Here is a 23053-nt window from a genome sequence, read left to right on the forward strand (position 1 = left end):
TTATGATATATAGCAAATGACACCAAGAGAGGTAGGAGATTCTGTTGGGTTGATGCTTATAATGTGGAGTGTGTATTATCCCACAGAAGCAACGCAAATGATTTTTAGAAGGAAACTATCACTTAATGTTTACCATAAAGTAAATATTTGACAGATGTTGGCAATAGCTTACTTGTTTTATTTTTTTCCTTATTAGTATTATATATAGATGTGGAATCTGATTTTCATGCCAAAGTTCCTGTTGTGGTGTGCAAAGATCGGAAAAGGTTAGTAACAATGAAAAGAAAATAGTTTTTGAAATAACAAGTAAATATACAGTGAACATTTCCAAGGCAGAAAATTTTGTTTTGTTTATTTTATTTTATTTTATTTTATTTTATTTTATTTTATTTTATTTTATTTTATTTTATTATTAAAGTTTATTTATTGAGAGAGAGAATGCACACATGCGAATGTGCATGCACAGGGTAGGGACAGAGGAGGAGAGACAGAATTCTGAGTTGGGGCTCTATCCCATGAACTATGAGGTCATGACCTGAGCTGAAATCAAGAGTCAGACGCTCAACTGACTGACTGACCCACCAGGCGCTCCAGAAAATTTTGTTTTAGATTTCTCCTTAGATTAATATACTATCTATTAAAAATAAAAGCTTACTAAAAGCATGTCAAAAAAAGGAGAGTTACCAATTAAACACAAAACACAGTAAGGCAGAACTTCCATTTTTTTCTTAGAGAAGTTCATTCACCCAACAGCATTGTGCATTTACTGTATGTTAGATACTGCTTTGCTGTAAGGATACAAACATAAATAGGAAATAGCCGCTCTTCTCAAGGAGCCCACAATCTTTTAGAATCTAATTTTTAGTTCACGGAAATTGAATGAGTCACTGAAGACTAATGTTGCCTTTTTAGTCTGATGTATATAGGATTGAGAGCAAAGCGCCTGTCAAAAAGGAAACTGAGATAATCCTATTTGCGATCAATGTGGGAGACATAAAAACAATACAGAAGTAATTAAGTGTTCTTTAAGTGTTCTTTTATTGAATACTAACTTGTATATCTTACTTTTTTTTTTTTTTAATTTTTTTTTTTTTTCAACGTTTATTTTATTTTTGGGACAGAGAGAGACAGAGCATGAACGGGGGAGGGGCAGAGAGAGAGGGAGACACAGAATCGGAAACAGGCTCCAGGCTCTGAGCCATCAGCCCAGAGCCTGACGCGGGGCTCGAACTCACGGAGTACGAGATCATGACCTGGCTGAAGTCGGACGCTTAACCGACTGCGCCACCCAGGCGCCCCTGTATATCTTACATTTTAAGAGTACTATATTTTCTTATTCAAAGTTAGAAGAATCTATGGAGATCTAATTCAACTTTGTTATTTTCTAATTAAAAAATTGGAATCTGGAGGGATTAAATGATTTGGCCAGATTCACAACATTTAGAGTAAAATCAGGATCAGAATGGAAGTATTCTGACTCCTAGTGTTTTCTGTTTTTTGTTTTATATCCACAATGTGTCAGATTGCCTCTTTGTGGAACCTCAGATACATTCTTCTCCCTGCCACCAAATATCTCTACTATAATTCCGTCACTCCTTTAATATAGCTCCTATTTTCACTTACATTTAAGCATTATTTGAGGGTTCATATGTACGTCCTTTCTAATCCAAAGTAGCATATCAGTAAAATCATGAAAGCTTAGATAGGAAAAATTCGAGTCAAGAAGTATAGCTGGTTACTTCAGTATTTCATTTTTTCTTTTTATCATGTGCAGAGCAAAAAGAATGAGCCAGGAAGGTATGTTACACTACTTGACATTGATGAGATCAATGCCTTTTCTCTGATATAAATCAAATTTTGGTGAATGTTAATGCTGCTTTTGAAATTAAATTTTTTTTTTTTAATTTATTTGAGAGTGCATGCGTTCACTCACAAGAGCAGGGGAGGGGCAGGGAGAGAGAGGATCCTAAGTGGGCTCCGCACTGTCAGCACAGAACCTGACATGGGGCTCTGTCCCATGAACCGTGAGATCATGACTTGAACTGAAATCAAGAGTTGGATGCTTACCCACTTAGCCACCCACCAGACACCCCTTGAAATTAATTTCTGAAGAATTTAAATACTAAGTGAGGTTGAAATTCATTTCTGAAGTACAAATGAGTATTGAAAACATCTTTACTTTTTATGGAACTCTAGTGATAGAAATGATTTGTCGTTTCCAGTTATCTCTCAATCTATTAAAATCTATTTGTTTTTATTATGACTTCCTTGGTATTAAAATATGGTGACTGGAAAGAATAACCATAGGATTTGGAATATTCTGGTTCTTAAGGTTTTAATACAGTGAAATTTGTTTCTTTCTCATTCACAGTGGTTTACTTTGTAGAGTGAGTGCAGGAAATGATATGGCATGCCTCACTACTGATTTACTTGCTGCTCTTGGCAAGACGGAACCTGTTTTTACTCCTTTGGTGTTAGCCTTTCGCTACTGGGCTAAGGTAAGTGGAACAGAAGAAAAAAAAGTACTTATCTTTAAGATAACTCAGGCTTTTTCCTGTACTAACATGTAAGATAAATCATAATATATGGGGATAAAATAGTTATCTGTGCCAGACAGAAAATGATGTGGCAGGTTCTGATTATGGACATGAAACTGAAGTCTCCTAGACATACAGAGTAATTGATATATTTTATTATTCTCCTTTTATGTAGTACAGAAACATTTTCTTTCACATAACAAATGAGGCTCAAGTTTTTACCCTTAATGTAAGTTAAAGTTGTAAGATGTGGTTATGCAAGTTAATGCATAGGTTTGCAAGGTTTTTTTGTTAGCATCTTTTTTCCTGTCTCTGTCTCAGAACATTGTTCTCTTTCCTCTAAGTTACTGATAACCTACAGCAATTTCTACTCGGGTAACTGCTGAGAATCAGTTACCTGTTTCTTAAATTAGAATTAATTTTGAAAGGCTGCGGTATCCTTTGTTGTCATTTCTTTGGTATGGAGGTAAGGAGGAGTGATAAAGTCACTACCATTATCAGTCCAAAAGACTAGAGAGAGAGAGAGAGAGAGAGAGAGAGAGAGTTTAGCCTTTCTGAGTGTGTTCTTATCAGTATAGTATTCATCACTTGTTACAGTAGTGACGAGTATAAATTCTCAGTCTTATATAAAGAAGATGGATTAAGGGAGTGGTGGTGAAATGAGTAAATTGAGAGCAAAAACTGCTAGAGGATTCTTCTTGGAATTTTTTTGTTTGGACTCTGATAAGAGGATTGAACTCAGGAGTGGGGCAGAACCAGCTGGTTGAGTAAGGAGAAGCAGTCAGAATTCTAAGGTTGGGGTTTTTTCAACTCAAGACCTTTGTGTTTGCTGTTCTCTTCATCTAGAATGTTCTTACTACACATATCCAGCATGGTTACTTTTTTCCTTTTTTCAAATTTTTGCTTAAATTTTACCTTGTCAGGGTTCCCTGACAAGGGAAACCATATATAAAATAGCATTGCCTTCATCATTCTCCCTGTCTTTACCCTGCTTTATTTTTTTCATAGCACTTACTACCACCTGCCATACATATATTTATTTGTTTGTGATCTGTTTTCTTCCATGAAATTGTGAAGTCTGTGAGGACAACGCTAGTAACCAAGGTTTCTCAGAGTGTGGGATGAGACTGGTACATGAAGCATAGCTATCATTCAGGAAACTCAGTGTACCAACTCTGGGAAGGTTAGTGGCTTCATAAGGGATGAAAGTGTAAACAGTAGCCCCTTGGATAATATTTCTTAACTATGTCCTAAGTTTAGTTATTAGAAAATAGTTTCCGTTTTCTTAAGATATTCTTTTATTCAACTAAGGTAGACTGTGTGAGAAGAATATGAATGATATTCATACAAGTTACTTTCATTTGGAAAAAAAAAATGTAGTCTATTAACTTTGTTTCCTAAAGTGGCTCTTAGAAGATTTCTCAAACTTCTGTTGATTCTGAATGTACTAGTCAATGAAGTACACTAAAAAAATGCAGTATGAAGCTGGTTAAGAGTGGCTCTTTTCTATTAGATCCAGCAGAACAGTGTGCCTGATTTTTGGCTCTTGTGTTGGTTGCAAAGAGCTTTTTTTCATGGTTTTCATTTGCTGAGTTTATTGTAAGAAACCTAGAAATAATTCCTGGTGTATTTTTTCTCTCAAAGACTTTTTTTAAAACAGCTTTATTTATCTTGAGGTTTTAAGCCACATTGTACATTTTATAATAAAGCACAGATTTTCCACAATTTGAGAGTTCAGAAAAATTCTAGTATATGAATATAATTTATTCTGTAACTGATGTGATGAAATTGCTCTTGACTATTCTCTGGCTGTCTCCTCTCTTAATTTTAGCCTCCCAGTAATAGGAAATAGTTTTTAAGTAAAGCCTTTTAAAATTATTTAGCCTTATCAGCCCTTTATAGTCAAGTTTCCTGACTCAGAGTCACTTTTCTTTGGTTAACATAAGAATTAGGGGCGCCTGAGTGGCTCAGTTGGTTGAGCGTCTGACTTCGGCTCAGGTCATGATCTCACGGTTCATGAGTTCGAGCCCTGTGTCAGGCTCTTTGTGGACAGCTCAGAGGCTGGAGCCTGCTTCAGATTCTGTGTCTCCCTCTCTGTCTGCCCCTCCCCCACTCATGCTCTGTCTCTCTCTCTCTCTCAAAAATAAACAAACATTTAAAAAATTTTTAAAGAAAAAAAGAATTAATTTTAGCAGTATTTGACATCTGAAAGAAATTCCTGGAGACCACTACATGGAAAAAAATGAAACTGGACCACTTTCTTATACCATATACAAAAACAAACTTAACATGGATTAAAGACCTAAATGTGAGACCTGAAACCATAAAACTCTTAGAAGAAAACATAGGCAGTAATGTCTTTGACATCAGCCTTAGCAACCTTTTTCTAGATGTGTTTTTTTAGGCAAGGGAAGCAAAAATAAAAATAAACTATCAGGACTACACCAAAATAAAAAGGTTTTGTACTTATAAGGAAACCATCAACAAAATAAAAAGGCAGCCCACTGAATGGGAAAAGATATTTGCAGATGATGTATTTGACAAGTGCTTAATATCCAAAATGTGTAAAGAACTTTTACAAGTCAGTACCAAAATACCAAATAATCCAGTTAAAAAATGGGCAGAGGACCTGAATTGACATTTTTCCAAAGAAGACATATAGCTGGCCAACAGATGAAAAGATGCTCAATATCACTAATCATCAGGAAAATGCACATCAAAAGCGCCATTCCAAAAAAAAAAAAAAAGCGCCATTACACTTTGTCTTATCAAAAGATAAGAAATAGCTGGTGTTGGTGAGAATGTAAAGTAAAAGAAACCTTCTTGCAAGGTTGATGGGAATGTAAATTGGTGCAGCCACTGTGGAAAATAGTATGGAGGTTCCTCAAAAAATTAAAATCAAAAGTACTATACAATTCAGTAATTCCACTCCTGGGTATTTACTCAAAGAAAAAGAAAACACTCCAAAAGACATGTGCACCTCTGTGTTTATTGGCATTATTTACTATAGCCAAGATAAGGGAGTGACACAACTATCCATTGATAGATGAATGGATAAAGAAGATTGTGTGTGTGTGTGTGTGTGTGTGCGCGCTCGTGTGTGTGTGTACACATACACAATGAAATATTACTCAGCCATTAAAAAAGAAAGACCTTGCCATTTGTGGTATCATGGATGGTCATAGAGGGCATTATACTAAGTGAAATAAGTTAGGCAAAGAAAGACAAATACAATATGATTTCACTTATATCTGGAATCTAAAAAACAAACAAAAAAAGAAGGAACAGGCCTATAAATACAGAGAACAAACTGGTGGTTACCAGAGGAGAAGAGGGTAGGGTGATGGGCAAACTGGGTGAAGAGGAGTGGGAGGTACAGGCTTTCGTTTGTGGAATGAATAAGTCACATGGGTGAAAGGTATAGCATTGGGACGATGGTCAGTATAGTCACTTGTGGTGTGCATAGCATGACATATAGAGTTGTTGAATCACAGTGTTGTACACCTGAAACTAATGTAATGTGTCAGTTATAATTTAGTTTAAAAAATTCCGGAGGCCCAGCTGACAGGCAATTAAAAAATACTCATACAAGGATAAAAAAGAGATCCCTAGGCAGGGTGTGTGTGTGTGTGTGTGTGTGTGTGTGTGTGTGTGTGTGTGTGTGTGTAAATACAACTTGTACAACTTGATAATTTGATATATGTATTAATTGTGAAATAATCACCAGTCTGTTACCTGTCATAGTTACCTTTTGTGTGTGTGTTGAGAATGCTTGGGATGTACCTTCCTAGCAAATTTTAGGTATATACTAACAGTAGTATTACCTATAGTCACCATGCTATACATTAGATTACCAGAACTTACTCATCTTGTATAACTGACATTTTGTATCTTTTGACCAAATTCTCTCCATTTCCCTCTCCTCCAGCCTCTGGTAATCACCATTCTAACCTCTCTCCTCCTTTGAGTTTGACTGTTTTAGATTCTGCACATAAGAGAGATAAGTGTTTGTCTTACTATATTTAGTTTCTTTCACTTACCAAAATGTCCTGTAGGCCCATCCACATTATTGCAAATGAGAGAATTCTCTTTTTTAAGGCTGAATAAGATTCCATTGTATTTGTATACCAATTTTTCTTTATCTCTTTATTTGTTGATAGACTTTAAGGTTGTTCCCACAGCTTGGCTATGAGATCCCTGTGTTTTAAGAGCTCTCTCTTAAACTACCTTAATGTTACTCCTCTGTGAGATGTCCAATAGTGTTAACAGCATACATTAACAGTTTCTTACAGTTGCAAAAAAGTTTGTAGTTAACTTGACTTAGTCATTAGGCCATTACTCCTGTCATAGTACTCTGGAGAAATGAGAATTTATTCTAGTGGAATAGTTGAAGCTCTTATTTATTTTATTTAATTAAAAAATTTTTTTAATGTTAATTTTTGAGGGAGAGAGAGAGAGACTGAGTATGAGCGGGAGAGGTGCAGAGAGAGGGAGACACAGAATCTGGGCAGGCTCCAGGCTCTGAGCTGTCAGTTCGGGGCCTGACGTGGGGCTCAAACCCACGAGCTGTGAGATATGACCTGAGCTAAAGTTGGACGCTTAACCAACTGAACCACTCAGGCGCCCCTATTTAATTTTTTAAAAATGTTTATTTATTTTGAGAGAGAGCGTGCATGTGTGTGCAAGCAGGGGTGGGACAGAGAGAGAGGGAGACAGAATCCCAAGTGGAATTGTTAGCTGTTAGTGCAGAGCCTGACACAAGGCTCAAACTCATGAACCTGTGAGATCATGACCTGAACCGAAATCAAGAGTCAGACACTTAACCGACTGAACCACCCAGGTGCCCCAGATTAAAGCTCTTGTTATAAGTGTTCTTTATCCTTTCATTTTTAATTGTACTTTTTTTTTTCTTTTTTTAAGTAAGCCATACACCTAATATGGGGCTTGAACTCATGGCCTCAAGATCAAGAGTCATATGCTCTACTGACTGATCCAGCCAGGACTCTGTATTCTTAAATTTACTAAGCCATTAAACTATAGTGATTATTATCTTTATCATATAAATAAGAGAATGAAAAATAAAAAGTAAAAAAAATCCAAGTATAGACTAATCTTACTTATATAGATGCAAAAGTCTAGATGAAATATAAACAAGTGGAATACAAAAGGTTATATGCCATGACTATGCAGGATTTCAGGAATATACGAATGGTTTAATATCAGGAAACCTCTTAACATAATTTATTATATTAACAGTTTGAAGTGGAAAAAAACATGGATGCTGAAAAGACTTATTCTTCATAAAAAAAAGCTCTTAACTAGTAGTGGAAATTAATAATAAAGGCTGTTTACTAAAAAAAATAAACATCATTTAAATCGTGAATTACTCAAACCATATGTGTTAGAATTAAGAATACAACAGAGAAGTTTACCAGTGAAGTTGTACATCGTTTTGGGAGATTTAAAAAATAAAATAAGAAAATGAAATGAAATAATGTATATATTGGAAAAACAGTAAAATTTATTAATGATATGATTGTATACCTGCAAAACTTTAGTTAAAAAACTATTGGGATTAGGGGCGCCTGGGTGGCTCAGTCGGTTAAGCATCCGACTTCAACTCAGGTCATGATCTTGTGGTTTGTGGGTTCGAGCCCCACGTTGGGCACTGTGCTGACAGCTCAGAGCCAGGAGCCTGCTTCTGATTGTGTGTCTTTCTGTCTCTCTGCTCCTCCCTCACTCACACTGTGTGTGTGTGTGTCTCTCTCTCTCAAAAATAAACGTTTAAAAAATTTTTTTAAAATTATTGGGATTAATAAGGGAATTTGTAAGATGACTAAATATGCAGTAATTGGTTTTCTCTGTCATAAAAATAACCTGGTAGAGTGGAAACAAAAATATTACCTTTGTGACCATGTCACAAATTATAGAATACTAAAGAATAAATTTAATAACAAGGGTACAGGAAGCAAATTATATTATTGATAGGTAAAAGTGAAATCCGAACAAATTCATTTATTCAGCAAACATTTGTTAAATGCTTCCTATGGGCTAGATATATTCTAGGTGCTGGAAACATCTAACAAGATTATGTAGGGTCCTGCTATCAGGAAGCTCACATATTTGTGGAAGAATCAGCCAGTAAACAAATATATAAGTAACACAATATCTGGTAGAGTTTAGTACTGTAAAGATGAGATGATGTGATATGAGAGTGACATTACACTAGATGGTTAGGGAAAGTGATATTTAAACTCAGAGCATGAGTAACCAGCCACTTGAAAGTCTGAGGGAATAGCATCCAACAAATAGCTAGTACAAAGCTTCTAAGGTACAAATGAGCTTGTGAGGAACAGAAGGGAAGGCAGGAGTGGCTGGAATGAAGCAAGTGAGAGTGAAAGTTCTTGTGGTAAGGAATTTGGATTTTCATTGTGGCGAGAAAGCACGGGAAGAGTTTTAAAAGTGGTGTATGACTTGATGTGATTTATGCTTTGAAAAGATCTTTCTGGGGTAAAGATTATAAATAGGGAGCCCAGTAAGCAGGCTGCTGTAATATATCAGCCAGAGGTGATAATGGTCTTTGCAGGGTTAGAATGGATATGAAGCATAGCAGACTCATTTGGGATGGTTTTGGAGGTAGGACTTGTAGAGGTATTGGATATGAGAGTGGAGGGGAAGTGAGTAATTGATGACAACTCCAAAAATTTTGGAAAATGTAAAGATACAAAGATCTCAGATAGGGAAATGGTACCCTTAAAATGTAATATTGCCTTAATTTAACTTTCAAATGTACAGTAGTTCTAATTACCAAGAGTTTTTTTAAAAGTTGATAAAATGATCTTAAAGTTAATATGGAAGAATGAGAATAGCCAAAAGAATTCAAAAAGAGAAGACTAGTGAACGGGACCTACTTTACCACTATAAAACTGCTTTAGTCAAGTATATGCCATTGCCGTAGGGATAGACAAATAGATCTGTGGAACAGAATAGAAGGCCCAGAAGTAGATCCTACTATAATGAAATTTTAATGTAATGAAAAAATGAAAGATTTCAGTGATAAAACAATGGTTTATTTGTTAAATGGTGGTGTCACACTGTATATTTCTTAAACAAAATAATGTTGGATCCTTAGGACACTAAATGCAAAAATAAATTCTACTTAAATGAAAAATCAAAATTTTAGAAGAACACTTAAGAGTATGTATATGTTGTCTGTAGTTTGGGGAAACCTTTTTGCCATGATAGGAAACCTTGAAGCTGCATTACATAAGCATATTTATATGTGCATTAATATATTTTATATGATAAAAAGTACCCTAAATAATGTCAGAATAAAAACAGATTGGGAAAAATAACATTGTTGAAGTGCATATATCAGCTATAAAGGGTTATTAACTATAATGTAAAATGAATCTATACAAAGTGATAGGCAGTGCATGCAAATAGAAAAATTGGCAAAAGATTCAATAGGCAGTTCAGAAAAGAGCAAATCTAAATGGTTACTAAACTTAAGAAAATTGTATAATCTCTTAGCATTGAGGAAATGCAAATTGAAATAATTCTTAGATAATTACATCTTATACATCCTATTGGCATTTTTAAAAAGTGGTAATACTTAGTGTTGGAACATGTATGTGTACACTCATGTTACTGGTGAAAAGAAGAATTTTTGTAGTGATTTTGGAAAACAATCGTATTTATTAGAATTCAGATATATCACACATTTTTAAATACAGTAAACACAGTGCTGGGAATATAGCTCATATAAATAAGCACTAGTAATTAGGAAATATATATAAGGATAAAATATATTACAGCATTGCTTAAAATGGCAGTAATTGGGAACAGAATATAAATATCTTTGCTGGGGAATCTGTTGAGTAGCTATCCAGATTGTAGACTGTAATTTAAGCATTTAAAAGAATGTATTAGATGGGGTACCTGGGTGACTCAGGCGGTTAAGTGTCCAACCCTTGATTTTGGCTCAGGTCATGATCTCACGGTTTGTGAGTTTGAGCCCCATATCAGGCACTGCATGTCAGCGTTCTCTCTCTCTCTCTCTCTCTCTCTGTCTCTCTGTCTCTCTGTCTCTCTGTCTCTCTCTCAAAATAAATAAATAAACTTACAAAAATGTATTAGATCTGTACTAATTGACTTAGAGGAACTTTGTACATTATAAGGGAGAAGAATATATACAGAATATACAGAGACATGTCTATAATACACAATTTTGGTAAGAGTGACATAAAACATAAAATATTTCCTGCATTTATATAGAAAATAGGAATATATTTGTATATGATTACTAGAGTATAGATAGAGAAAAAGGCATGAAAGAGTATATAGAATATTGTTAACATTGAGGCAGAAGTAGAAGCAAGATAAAATAATATTTTAAAAATGTGTATACAGTAAAAGCACTATGTATGATATTCCATTAAACTAAAATATATATGTGACTTTATATACAATAAAGAAATGAATGGAAAGATCAGTATGTTAATTTTATCTCAGGGTAGTGTGATTTCAGGTCATTCCTTATAATTTTTATTGTTTAAATGTTTTACAGTGATTATAGCAGGAAAAAATCAGCTGCTCCTATTGTGAGGGGAACAAAGAAAATTAAAGCTAAATGGCAGTACTTTTTCCCCCTTCGTTTTGCAGTTATGCTATATTGACTCCCAAACTGATGGCGGAATCCCTTCTTACTGTTTTGCTTTAATGGTGATGTTTTTTCTACAACAAAGAAAACCCCCTCTTCTTCCTTGCTTACTTGGAAGTTGGGTAAGCATGAATTTGTGACATATATTTGCATGTATATACGTAGTTTGCTCTTGCAGAGTGCTCTGTTCAAACATATTAAGCTGGAATTCTGGTTTGTCTGTTTGTCCATCTTTTTTTTTTTTTGTAAATAATTTTTCCACTACCAATTTGGAATGCCTTTTTATATAGATTGAAGGCTTTGACCCAAAAAGAATGGATGACTTTCAGCTGAAGGGCATAGTAGAAGAGAAGTTTGTGAAGTGGGAATATAATTCAAGTAGTGCAACTGAGAAAAACTCAATTGCTGAGGAAAACAAAGCTAAGGCAGACCAACCAAAAGATGATACCAAGAAGACAGAAACAGACAACCAAAGTAATGCCATGAAGGAAAAACATGGCAAAGTAAGCTTTTTTTGTTTTTGTTTTTGGCTTTTCTATCTGTAGGATTTGTGATGCCTTCGATTGAAGCTATTTTAATAGTAGATTGACTGGACTGACTTTGCGTAAGCCTCTTGGCCTCATTTTCCTCATCTGTAAAGTGAGGGGTTGATCTGGTTTAGTTTTTCAGTACTGAGATTCTCTAATGAATTTATACCTCATTTTGGAAGACGTGTATTGTTTGAATCATGTCATGGTAATTCTTTGTATCTTTTTCATTTAGACAAGGAAAATTTCCTTCAGGAGTTGGGCGGTGACCAAAACTTTAGCATGTGGGAATAATATTGCCAGATTGGTGGAAAAATAAAGGCCCTTTCCTCCCCTAGGGGGTGCCTTGCTTATTTAATCATTCAACATTCATTTATTAAGGACCTGCTATGTGCCAGACATTATCTTGAGGCCCTGAGAACGAAAGATGAATAGCCATTGTGTCCTCCAGAAGTATGTAGTCTTCTGAAATAGACATATTACTACAGAAATGTAAGCATTACTGAAATGATTACTCCAGCTATATTGAATTTTATGTAGTTCCCGGAACATTTATTCTTAGTCCCTTCAACACTCCTACTTTCCTAGACTTCTTTCTACTCTCTTCTCAAACCACCAATACTTAGCTAATGCTTTTGCTTATTTACTGAGAAAACTGAAGCAGTCAAAAGAACTTCTACATACTCCCACTATCGCCTGCTACTATTTACATTCACATAGTCTGCTTTGATGCCTCCTTTCATAAAGGAACTTCCCTAGTTGCTATCTAAAGTCATTTTCTACACTTGTGTATTTAATCCCATCCCTTCTTGTTTATACTAGAACTTTGCTCTAGCAATTCTTCTCTTTCCTGCCTAAGTTAGCAATTTTTCATTCTTTATTGAATCAAACACGCTTTTATTTCTCCCATTTAATTTAATTTATTATTATTATTATTTTTTTTTTGATAGAACACGTGGTGAGAGGAAGAGAGAGAATCTTAAGCAGACTCTACGCCCAGCGTTGGGGGGATGGGTGAGGGGCAAGGTTTTGATCCACAAACCCTGAGATCACGAAAGAACTAAAATCAAGACTCAGTTGTTTGACTGAGCCACACAGGTGCCTCCTCCCCCACCCCGCCACCATTTTAAAGCAAAATAAGGACATCATTTTCCTTCCCAGTTACTTCTTTGCACCCGTTTGCAGTACAGCTTCTTGAAAGAATTGTCCACATTCACTATTTCTGATTTCTGTTTCCTATTAACTCACTGCATTCAGTCTTTCACCCTTGTCAGTCTACCAAAACTTGTATCATCAAATGTCGTTATCCTCCACATTGCTAAATCCAGTTGTCACTTCTCAGTTTTTATCTCTTTGGACTTATCAGCCATATTTACCAGTTGATTATTTTCTTCTCTGAAAAAAAGAATTTTTTTTTAATTTTTTTTTTTTTTTTTTTTTTAAGCTTTTATTCAATTTTGAAAGATGAGGAGAGAGCATGAGCAGACGTGAGGCAGAGGGAGAGGGAGATACAGGATCCGAAGCAGGCTTCAGACTCTGAGCTGTCAGCACAGAGCCTGATGTGGGGCTCAAACCCACAGACCGAGAGATCATGATCTGAGCTGAAGTCGGACGCTTAACCGACTGAGCCACCCAGGTGCCCCTTCTGAAAAATGTCTTAACTTTCAGGGTAGCACACCCATGGCAGATTGTTCCTTCTCAGTCTCCTTTGCTGTCTTTGTCTTCTCCCTTTCTCTCTAGTCTCCTAATGGTGGCATGCTCCAGGGCTCAGTCCTCGATCCTCCCTTCTCACTGCTTTTCTTCTCTATCTGCACTCTGTTGGTGATCTCATTCAGTTGCATGCATTTTACATACCATCTGTATGATACTCCCAAATTTAAATCTTTGGCCAAACCTCTCTCCTGAACTCTATAGTTGTATCTCCAACTGCCTATATACTTTCTCTACTTAGATGTCTAAGAGATGTCTTTTTTTTTATTTTACTTTTTTAATGTTTGTTTGTTTGTTTATTTATTTATTTATTTATTTATTTATTTATTTATTTAGAGAGAGCCTGCATGCACGTGCATGAGCAGGAGAGGGGCAGAGAGAGTGGGAGAGAGGGAATCGCAAGCAGGCACCACACTGCCAGCAGAGCCCCGACATGGGGCTGGATCTCATGAAGTGTGAGATAATGACCTGAGCCAAAATCAAGAGTCGGACCCTTAACCAACTGAGCTACCCAGGCTCCCTCCTAACAGATGTCTTAAACTTAACATGCCTGAAACTGGACTCCTGGTCTTCCTCTTGCTCCACGTACAGTTTTTGCATCTCAGTTGATGGCACTGCATCCTTTCAGTTAGTCAGAAGCCTTGGAATCATCCTTTACTTCTCTCTTTTATGCCCCATATCACGTCTGTCAGGAAATCCTGTCATTTCTGCTTCAAAATATTTTCAGAATTTGACCACTTCTTGGCAGAATGGTTCTTCAAAAACTTAAGTCTTATCATGTCCTTCCTCCTCTCCACACTCAGAACCCTTCAGTCACTCCTCATTTAATTTAGAATAAAAGCTGACTCTTTAGCTCTTTGTTTTCCTCTTCTCTTCTTCCCTTCTTTACCACATTAGCTTTCATGGTTTTCTTTTTAAAGCTAGTCACTTCTATTTAGTGTGTTTGGTCTATCTGTTCCCTATTCCTAGAACACTTTTCCCTCTTCTTCAAATGATACCTTCTGAGCAAGACTATCCTGACCACTCTGTTTCACTGAAACCATGTCCTGCTCCATACTCCCATCCCCTTTTTACTAAACCTACTCGACTTTTTCTTACTTCCACAGCACTTTTCCTTTTTGTAACTTGCTATGTAATGTACTTATTAAGTTGTTGTTTGTTATCTTCTTTCCTTAGAAAGTAAGATATACTAAGGCAAGGTTGTTGGTTTTTTTTTCACGGATATATCCCAAGTGCCTGGCACATAGTAGGTACTCAATGAATAGTTGTAGAATTGAATGAGTGAATGACTGTTTCATGTCTTTATGCTCCTTAGTGGTCACTTTTAGCCAGTCTTCATCTAGCTAATTCCTTTAGAATTCAGGTATTACCTCTTTTGTTAACTACCCCCCCCCCCCCCCCCCCCCGATTTAGAGGCCCATTTTAGCACAGAGTCTTTACTGTAATTGTTAAATTGTTTCTTCCTCTTCTAATAATCTGTGAAGGGAGAACCTCACCTTATTTGAGTGGCAGTATGGTAGGTGTAGTGATTAGCAACAAAATCAGTAGCCAGGTGGTCCTGAGTCAAATCCTTGCCCTGTAGTATCTACTTCATAGAATTGTTAGAATTAATAGCTACTGTATTTGCAGCATTTAAAGGAGTGAATGATGCATGGTGACCATTATGTTTAAGCGTGAGCTCTCATTATTTTTTATATCCTCAGCACAGGACATAGTAGGTTCTAAATAAAGTTTGCCGAATGAAGGAATTAGCTTTTGAAAGCCCAGGGCATTTACTTAGATATTTAAAGTAATTGCTGCAATAAGGACCTATAATAGTTTAGTATTTGCTGTGCAGTGATTTGCAACCTTGGATGCACATGAATCACTTAGGAGGCTTTAAAAATCCCAGGGCCTAGTATGTAGCCAAGGTCAGTTAAATCAGAATCTTGGGAAGGGTATGGGAGGTAGGAATGGTATGAAGCTCAGGTATTTAGTATACTGTAATGGTCCCAATGTGATTCTGATTTGCAGCCAAGGTTAAGAATCACTGGTTTATTGGGAAGAACATAAAATTCTAGGAGTCGGTAAACTAGGACTATGTTCCCAGCTGGGCCACAAACTGCTTTTTGGCAAGTTACTTCTTTATGCTTCAGTTTTTGTAAAGTTAATCTCTTAGGTCTTTTCACACTGAAAATTCAATCATTCTATAGTTTTGTGAAGCTTAAATGAAAAGTATTTTTTCTTTTCTAGTCTCCTTTAACATTGGGAACACCAAATCAGGTATCCCTGGGACAATTATGGTTAGAGCTGCTAAAATTTTACACACTGGATTTTGCTTTGGAAGAATATGTCATATGTGTACGGATACAAGATATTTTAACAAGAGAAAACAAAAACTGGCCTAAAAGGCGAATAGCCATTGAAGGTGAGATGATACGTTATATTTCATTTAGAGAATATGTTATTGTGTGCTATTCATCATCTGTTTCTAATACAGTGCTATAAATTACATCCCTTGGCTTTATAGCACTATATATACCACTAGGTTGTCATTATATATTTTAGATAAATTCTTTATCAAGTCCATGATAGTTTTATAGGATTAATACTTACTTTAAGGTTTCCAATCTATAAATACTATATTCGTTAGGATTATTAGCTTATTACATACCTTTATGTTTATTTTTTAGTTATGAAAAACTTCAAAAATATAGACACATAGAATAGTTATTCAGAACAATCTTATTCCTATAAGGTTCTGTCATAAAATTATGTTAAAGTATAACTTTAAAATACAGGTTTTCATTGTCCTCTAACCTCATCTCTATGGAATGTGTAAGTCATTGGAGTATATATACAGAATACAGCCAGTGGTGTTGTAATAGCATTGTAGGGTGACAGATGGTAGCTATACTTCTGGTGAGCATAGCATTAACTACAGAATTGTTGAATCACTATGTTGTACACCTAAACTATAATGTAACATTGTATGTCAGTTATACTTCAAAAACATAAAAAAAAAGCACCTCAGCTTAAATATGGTTAAAGATTAAAAAAAAAAAAAGATTGATTTGAAGAAAAAAAAATTGATGTTGACAAAAAGTTTCATATTAAATCCCAAGAATATTAAGATCTTTAGGGATGCAAATTGATAGAGTGGTTTTTAGAAAATTTAAATCATGCAGCATTTCACTCACTTTTATAGATAGGAAATTGAATTTCTGTCCATCATTTTAGTTTGCTTAGACTACATATTTTTCTGTTCCCTCAGTCCTCTTTTGGCCTTCTCTGACCCATAAATATTTTTTTTTAAATTTTAATGTTTTTTCTATTTTTGAGAGAGAGAGAGGCAGATCATGTGTGGGGAAGGGACAGAAAGAGATAGACACAGAATCCGAAGCAGGCTCCAGGCTCTGAGCTGTCAGCACAGAGCCCGACATGGGACTCAAACACATGAACTGCAGGATCAAGACCTGAGCCAAAGTTGGAAGCTTAACCGATTGAGCCACCCAGGCACCCCAACCCACAAATAATTTTTTAAAAATGTATTAAAAAATGTTAATGATATTAATATATTATTTGTTTTTGAGAAAGAGAGGGCAAGCACGGGAGGGGAAGAGTGAGGAGAGAGAGAATCCCAAGCAGGCTCTACTCTGTAAGTGCAGAGCCTGACGCGGGGCTTGATCTCATGAACCAGGAGATCATGACCTGAGCCAAAATCAAGAGTTAGATGCTTTAACCAACTGAGCCACCCAGGCACCCCTAAACCCACAAATATTCTTATACACTCAGTTACTCACATCTTGTACACTTACATACAGTAAATCAATGAGCTCTGAAGCCTATAACTATCATAATTTGTTTTCTCTTGTCTTTTTCTTCTTCTACAAGGAGTAAAAAGGCCAGGAAAGGCCTTTGAGTGTAGAGAACAGCCTGTGGATTTAGATAACAGCAAAAAGTCACAGATGCCCAAACCTGTTAACATTCTGAAGCCTGTCCTGTTAATCCTTTTACTTAATGATCTTCAGTAGTGGAGAAAATGTGCATTGTCTTTTGGCTGTCATCCATGTATTCTTTTTTCCTGAGGCATATTTGTATTTTAGGTTTATAAAATCCAAAAACCCATAAACATTTAGAAGTCTTTTATATTTTCTTAATAATGAAAATGTGGTTGATATATACTCATTTTAGACTGGATTAAAATTTAACTTTTGGGGGGCGCTTGGGTAGCTCAGTCAGTTGAGCAGCTGACTTCGGCTCAGGTCATGATCTCACGGTCTGTGAGTTCGAGCCCCGCGTCGGGCTCTGTGCTGACAGCTCAGAGCCTGGAGCCTGTTTCAGATTCTGTGTCTCCCTGTCTCTGACCCTCCCCCGTTCATGCTCTGTCTCTCTCTGTCTCAAAAATAAAAATAAACGTTAAAAAAAAAAAAGAAAAGACCTTAGAGTTTAAAAAAAAAAATTTAACTTTTGGTTTAATTTTTACTTTCTTTGGTCTCTTTCTTCCTACTTTTCAATTTTTCCTTTCTTTAATTTTTTGAACTCATTGAAGTTAAATGTTAAAATCAGTATTTCCTTTTTGTTTTTTTTAGAGAGAGTGAGTGGCCATGAGCAGGGGAAGGGCAGAGCAAGAGAGAGAAACTTAAGCAGGCTCCATGCCCAGCCTCTACGGGGCTCAATCTCACAGAGATCAGGACCTGAGCTGAAATCTAAGAGTTGGAGGCTTAATTGACTGAGCCACTCAGGCTCCCCAAAATCCGTACTTTTTAACTTGAAGCTTTAAGAATTTTAGGTTATCATTTATTTAAGTTGCAAGGAGCATGTCGCTAAAGAATGTTATGATAAGAGATGAAAATTATTAATGGGTCCTAGAGGTTTGGAAAATTTTATTCAGTAACAGTTCAGGAAGGTATAAATGGCATGGCTTTTTCTGCCAGTTTTATCATTGTAATTTTGTAATTACCATGGTGTCTGCAACAGTATGCAATTCTTAATCTCGGGGTTGTGAGTTTGAGCCCCATGTTGGTTGTAGTGAGTACTTAAATAAATTTAAAAAAAAATTGTGTAATTATTGAGTTGGTCTCTTTGGCCATTCTCTCATTAATTAACCTTATTCTTTTCTCTCTTTTCCTTTTAATTTTTTATTTTATGACAGAAGAAAGGAAAAGATGTTGCTCTTGTATTTTTCCTACTCAGTTTGTAGGAACTCTCACTTTGACCTTAGGTTAAAAAAGCTTTGGGAGAATGTACTGTGCTGAGAATATAGCAGTTTCAATCTGTTTGGGTAAGCTTGGAATTGTAGTTCGTTGATGGATACTTAGCTACTGACCATTTCTTTTTTTACTAGATCCATTTTCAGTTAAGAGGAATGTTGCACGGAGCTTAAACAGCCAGCTTGTTTATGAATACGTTGTGGAGAGATTCAGGGCAGCTTATCGGTATTTTGCCTGTCCTCAGAGGAAGGGTGGAAATAAATCTACAGTGGATTCCATGAAAAAAGAGAAGGGAAAAATAAGCAATAAGAAACCAGTGAAGTCTGACAATATGGCATCCAGTTGTTGCATTCTACATGGAGAAAGCACAGAAAAAATAAATGCTGAAAGAGGTCAACCTGATAAATATGATGAAATGGAATGTACATCACAGAGATGTATTACTGAAGATGACAGTTTGTTGGTAAATGAGCTAGATTTGGCTGAACTTGGACAGGAATCTTCATCTCTTTCTACCAGTGGAGGCAGTGAATTAGAGCCAAAATCAATTAAGAAACAAGATGATTTAGCACCGTCAGAAACCTGTCTAAAAAAGGAATTCAGCCAGTGTAATTGCATTGGTTATAAATCCCCTGACCCAGATGAATCTTCTGGTACAGACTGCCAGTCAAATATAGAAACAGAGAGTTCACATCAGATTGTGAGCACTGATACATCTGCTACCTCCTGCAACTGCAAAGCTACAGAAGATGCTTCTGACTTTAATGATGATGATAACCACCCCACCCAGGAATTATATTATGTGTTTGATAAGTTTATTTTAACCTCTGGCAAGGTAGGATACCGTTTGTAAACAGTCTGTAAGATTTTGTGGTTGTTGTAGGACTGTATTTATAGTTTTTAGATTCAGAAATGTAAAAATAGCTTCTATGATGGTAGACTGTTATTTTCCATTGATATTTTGGTGTATATTTTCACTTTTCCTTTTTTTATTTTTTTCTGTAGTTGTCTTTAAAGAATGTATGTAAAACCTCAAAAGGTTTCAGTACTCTATTACTAGTTGGTTTGCTTAACTTTCTCATATATGAAAGGATTCATCAGGCATTTTATAAAGATCAGTTTGGCAAAAGCAGCAAATATTTTAAATTTTGTTAATTTTCTATGTATATGTTTACTTTATCTTCCACAAAGAAGATTATAAGGTTTGTAAATTCTAATAGTATTCCACTTTAAAGGTGGTTTTTACCCCTATGGGGTGGGTGAATATAAATTTTTAAAAAATTTTTAAAAATTTTTATTTATTTTGAGAAAGATACAGAGAGCAAGCGGGGGAGGGGCAGATAAAGATGGAGACAATTTCAAGCAGACTCCACGATGTCAGCACAGGGCCTGAATTCACGTGGCCTGAATTCACGAACCATGAGATCGTGACCTAAGCCGAGACCCAGAGTCAGACGCATAACCAACTGAGCCACATAGAATATAAATTTAATGAAGATAGTTGAGCAGAAACTAAGATCAGGAACCAAAAGCGTGAAGAATTCAGATTCTTCTCTGCCTTTGAGCTTTCCTTTGGATATTGGCATATCCTTTATAAACTAATGGAGTCTTAACTTTTCTACTGTTCAAGTGGGATAGTCTGAACTTCAACTTGATAAATTATAGAAAATAAAATACCCAATAACAGAAAATAAGCAGTGACTACTTTGTTAATAAAAGAAAGGTTTAGCTAAGTCACATTGCTTCAATTGCAGGGTACATAATTGAAATATCAGCACCCAAGATGAAAAAATGATTATATAGGTCATGTGTAAACCAAGAAGAATGTTTTTTCAAAAATCTAGAAAGTTACCCAGTTTTATTGTTTTATCAATAATTATTTATTGACAAGCTTAAAATTTTTTAACCTAATTACTAAGCTGTGCTTCTTTATTCTTTGTAAGAATACATATATTGCATTTTTTTTTTTTTTAGGTTGTGGTGTTTAGGACATGTGGACTGTAGAAAGGATAGATTAAATGGCAGGTTTTTAGAAAACCCTCTGAATTATATAACTGCAGTGTATGCTTTTTTTTTTTGTAAATTTTTAAAATGTTTTTTTTTTTTGAGAGAGAGGGAGAGAGAGAGAGACTGACCGACAGAGAGAAAGACCGAACATGAATGAGGGAGGGGCAGAGACAGAGGATGACATAAAATCAGAAGCAGGCTCTAGACTCTGAGCTGTCAGCACAGAGCCCAACGCGGGGTTTGAACTCGTGAACCTTGAGATAATGACCTAAGCTGAAATCAGATGGTTAACTGACTGAGCCACCCAGGCGCCCCATATACTTCTTATACCCCTTGAAAACTTATCTTTTTTCTTTAATGTTTATTTATTTTAACATTTTATTTCATTTTTGAGAAAGACAATGTGAGCAGGGGAGGGGCAGAGAGAGAGGGCGACACATAATTGGAAACAGGATCTATCTAGGCTCTGAGCTGTCAGCACAGAGTCCTATGCGGGGCTTGAACTCATGAGCAGTGAGATCATTACCTGAGCCAAAGTCATATGCTTAACCGACTGAGCCACCCAGTTATTTTAAGATAACTATTTATCCAATTAAATTTTTTTTCTAGATATATGTAACATTTTTCTAGTATTTTCTGATAAATCTTTTAAAAAGAAGTTTTGAAAGCTAAGAAAAATTCCCATGGTACTGTTAATTAGCCTATAGCACAGCATTGCCACAAGTAGAGGTTTTTGTATGTAATTTGCATCAGAGGTCATGGCTAGGTAAATATCTAAGCTAATCCTGGGGGAGGAAGCTCTTTGAAATCTAGGCATATTACAATAAAGAAAGGAGTGGTGCTCTTCCTTCACTATGTGTTTTGTTTAAGTAGTTGGGATACATTTTTACTGTTTTAACTACCTGTCTGATAGTCCATTGGAATACATCTTATTTAATTTAATTTTTTTATTATTTAAAAAAATTTTTAAGTTTATTTTGAGAGAGATTGAGACAGTGAGTGGGGGAGGGGCAGAAAGAGAGGAAGAGAGAGAATCCCAAGCAGGCTTCCACACCAGCACAGATCCCAATGTGGGGCTTGAGCTCCCAAAATTGTGACATCGTGAACTGAGCCGAAACCAAGAGTTGGATGCCTAACTGACTGAGCCATTCAGGTGCCCCACCATTGGAATACATTTTAAATGGTGGTATAGGGTTTGCAGTTAACTTTGTGGCTATTGCATAAGAGTTATTCCTTGTATGAAGCAAAGTTATTTTTAGAGGTCAGCCTTACAGTTTGGTTTCTTGAGTACCATGCTAATGTAATAAATTGAACCAACTAGCCAAGTGGAGGGTTTTACAATTGACTATGAAGATAGAAAGTGTTTGGAGTGAAATGAAAACTGCCACTTCAAATTTATTTCTTCCTTTCTTCCTTTCCTTCCATTCTTTCCCTTCTTTCCCTTCTTTTCTTATTTCTTCTTTTCCTTTCTTTTCTTTTTTCTTTTCTCTTCTTTCTTTTCTTTTCTTTTCTTTTCTTTCCTTTCCTTTCCTTTCCTTTTCTTTTCTTTCTTTTCTTTTCTTCCTTCCTTTTTTTGAAATTTCTTTATAATCAGGGCGTCTGGGTGGCTCAGACAGTTAAGTGTCTGACTTCAGCTCAGGTCATGATCTCGCAGTCCGTGAATTTGAGCCCTGCGTCAGGCTCTGTGCTGACACCTCAGAGCCTGGAGCCTGCTTTGATTCTGTGTCTCCCTCTCTCTGCCCCTCCCTCACTTACTCTCTGTCTCTCTGTCTCTCTCTCTCAAAATTAAATAAACATAAAAAAAAACATGAAATTTCTTTATAGTCTACGTTGTTAAAGATATTAGTAGGTTAAAATTAATGCACAGATTTCATTTTGGGAGCTGACCAAAATGTTTGCATTAACCCATATGTATTACCTCTTCAGGTATTTTCTGTATCTTATGTATTTGGGTAAATCTCATCTTGATAATACCATTTTAGTGGGGAAGAAACATTAAAGTGTTTGCTCAAAAATGTGTTTTTTACATTTAATACTGCATTTTATTTATATGCTTTTTTTTCTTTAACCTCCTGAAAGCACAGGTTATCAGAATTGAGTTACATAGAAGAGTCTTTTTGGACCTGCTTTCTAAGTGGTGATGAAGTCCCTCAATAGTTTATTAGATAATTTTTTTTTTTTTACGTTTGTATAGCCACCAACGATAGTATGCAGCATCTGCAAAAAAGATGGCCATTCAAAAAATGATTGTCCAGAGGATTTCAGGAAAATTGATCTAAAACCTTTACCACCAATGACAAATCGATTTCGGGAAATACTTGATTTAGTATGTAAAAGATGTTTTGGTAAGTCTTTTATTATTAGAGCTATTGTGAATAGATTCTTTGTTAGATTTTGAATATTTATTTTCTTATTTAA

General features: G+C 35.8%; 1 protein-coding gene across 15 annotated transcripts in view; it reads left to right on the plus strand.

Moving 5' to 3' along the window:
* The window catches only part of TUT4 (terminal uridylyl transferase 4), a 217202-nt gene that overhangs the window by 138634 nt on the left and 55515 nt on the right, over nt 1-23053 (plus strand). For 12 of the 15 annotated variants that reach the window (XM_047869584.1, XM_047869590.1, XM_047869583.1 and 9 more), the window contains 7 exons: nt 197-266; nt 2372-2498; nt 11202-11321; nt 11490-11702; nt 15669-15843; nt 18763-19463; nt 22830-22980. In XM_047869584.1, coding sequence (XP_047725540.1) covers nt 197-266; nt 2372-2498; nt 11202-11321; nt 11490-11702; nt 15669-15843; nt 18763-19463; nt 22830-22980 — 1557 coding nt within the window. The remainder of the gene's footprint in view (nt 1-196; nt 267-2371; nt 2499-11201; nt 11322-11489; nt 11703-15668; nt 15844-18762; nt 19464-22829; nt 22981-23053) is intronic. The other 3 variants (XM_047869595.1, XM_047869596.1, XM_047869594.1) reach the window with 2 other exon arrangements.

Source organism: Prionailurus viverrinus, chromosome C1 (assembly GCF_022837055.1).
Source record: "Prionailurus viverrinus isolate Anna chromosome C1, UM_Priviv_1.0, whole genome shotgun sequence".
Lineage (NCBI taxonomy): Eukaryota > Metazoa > Chordata > Mammalia > Carnivora > Felidae > Prionailurus > Prionailurus viverrinus.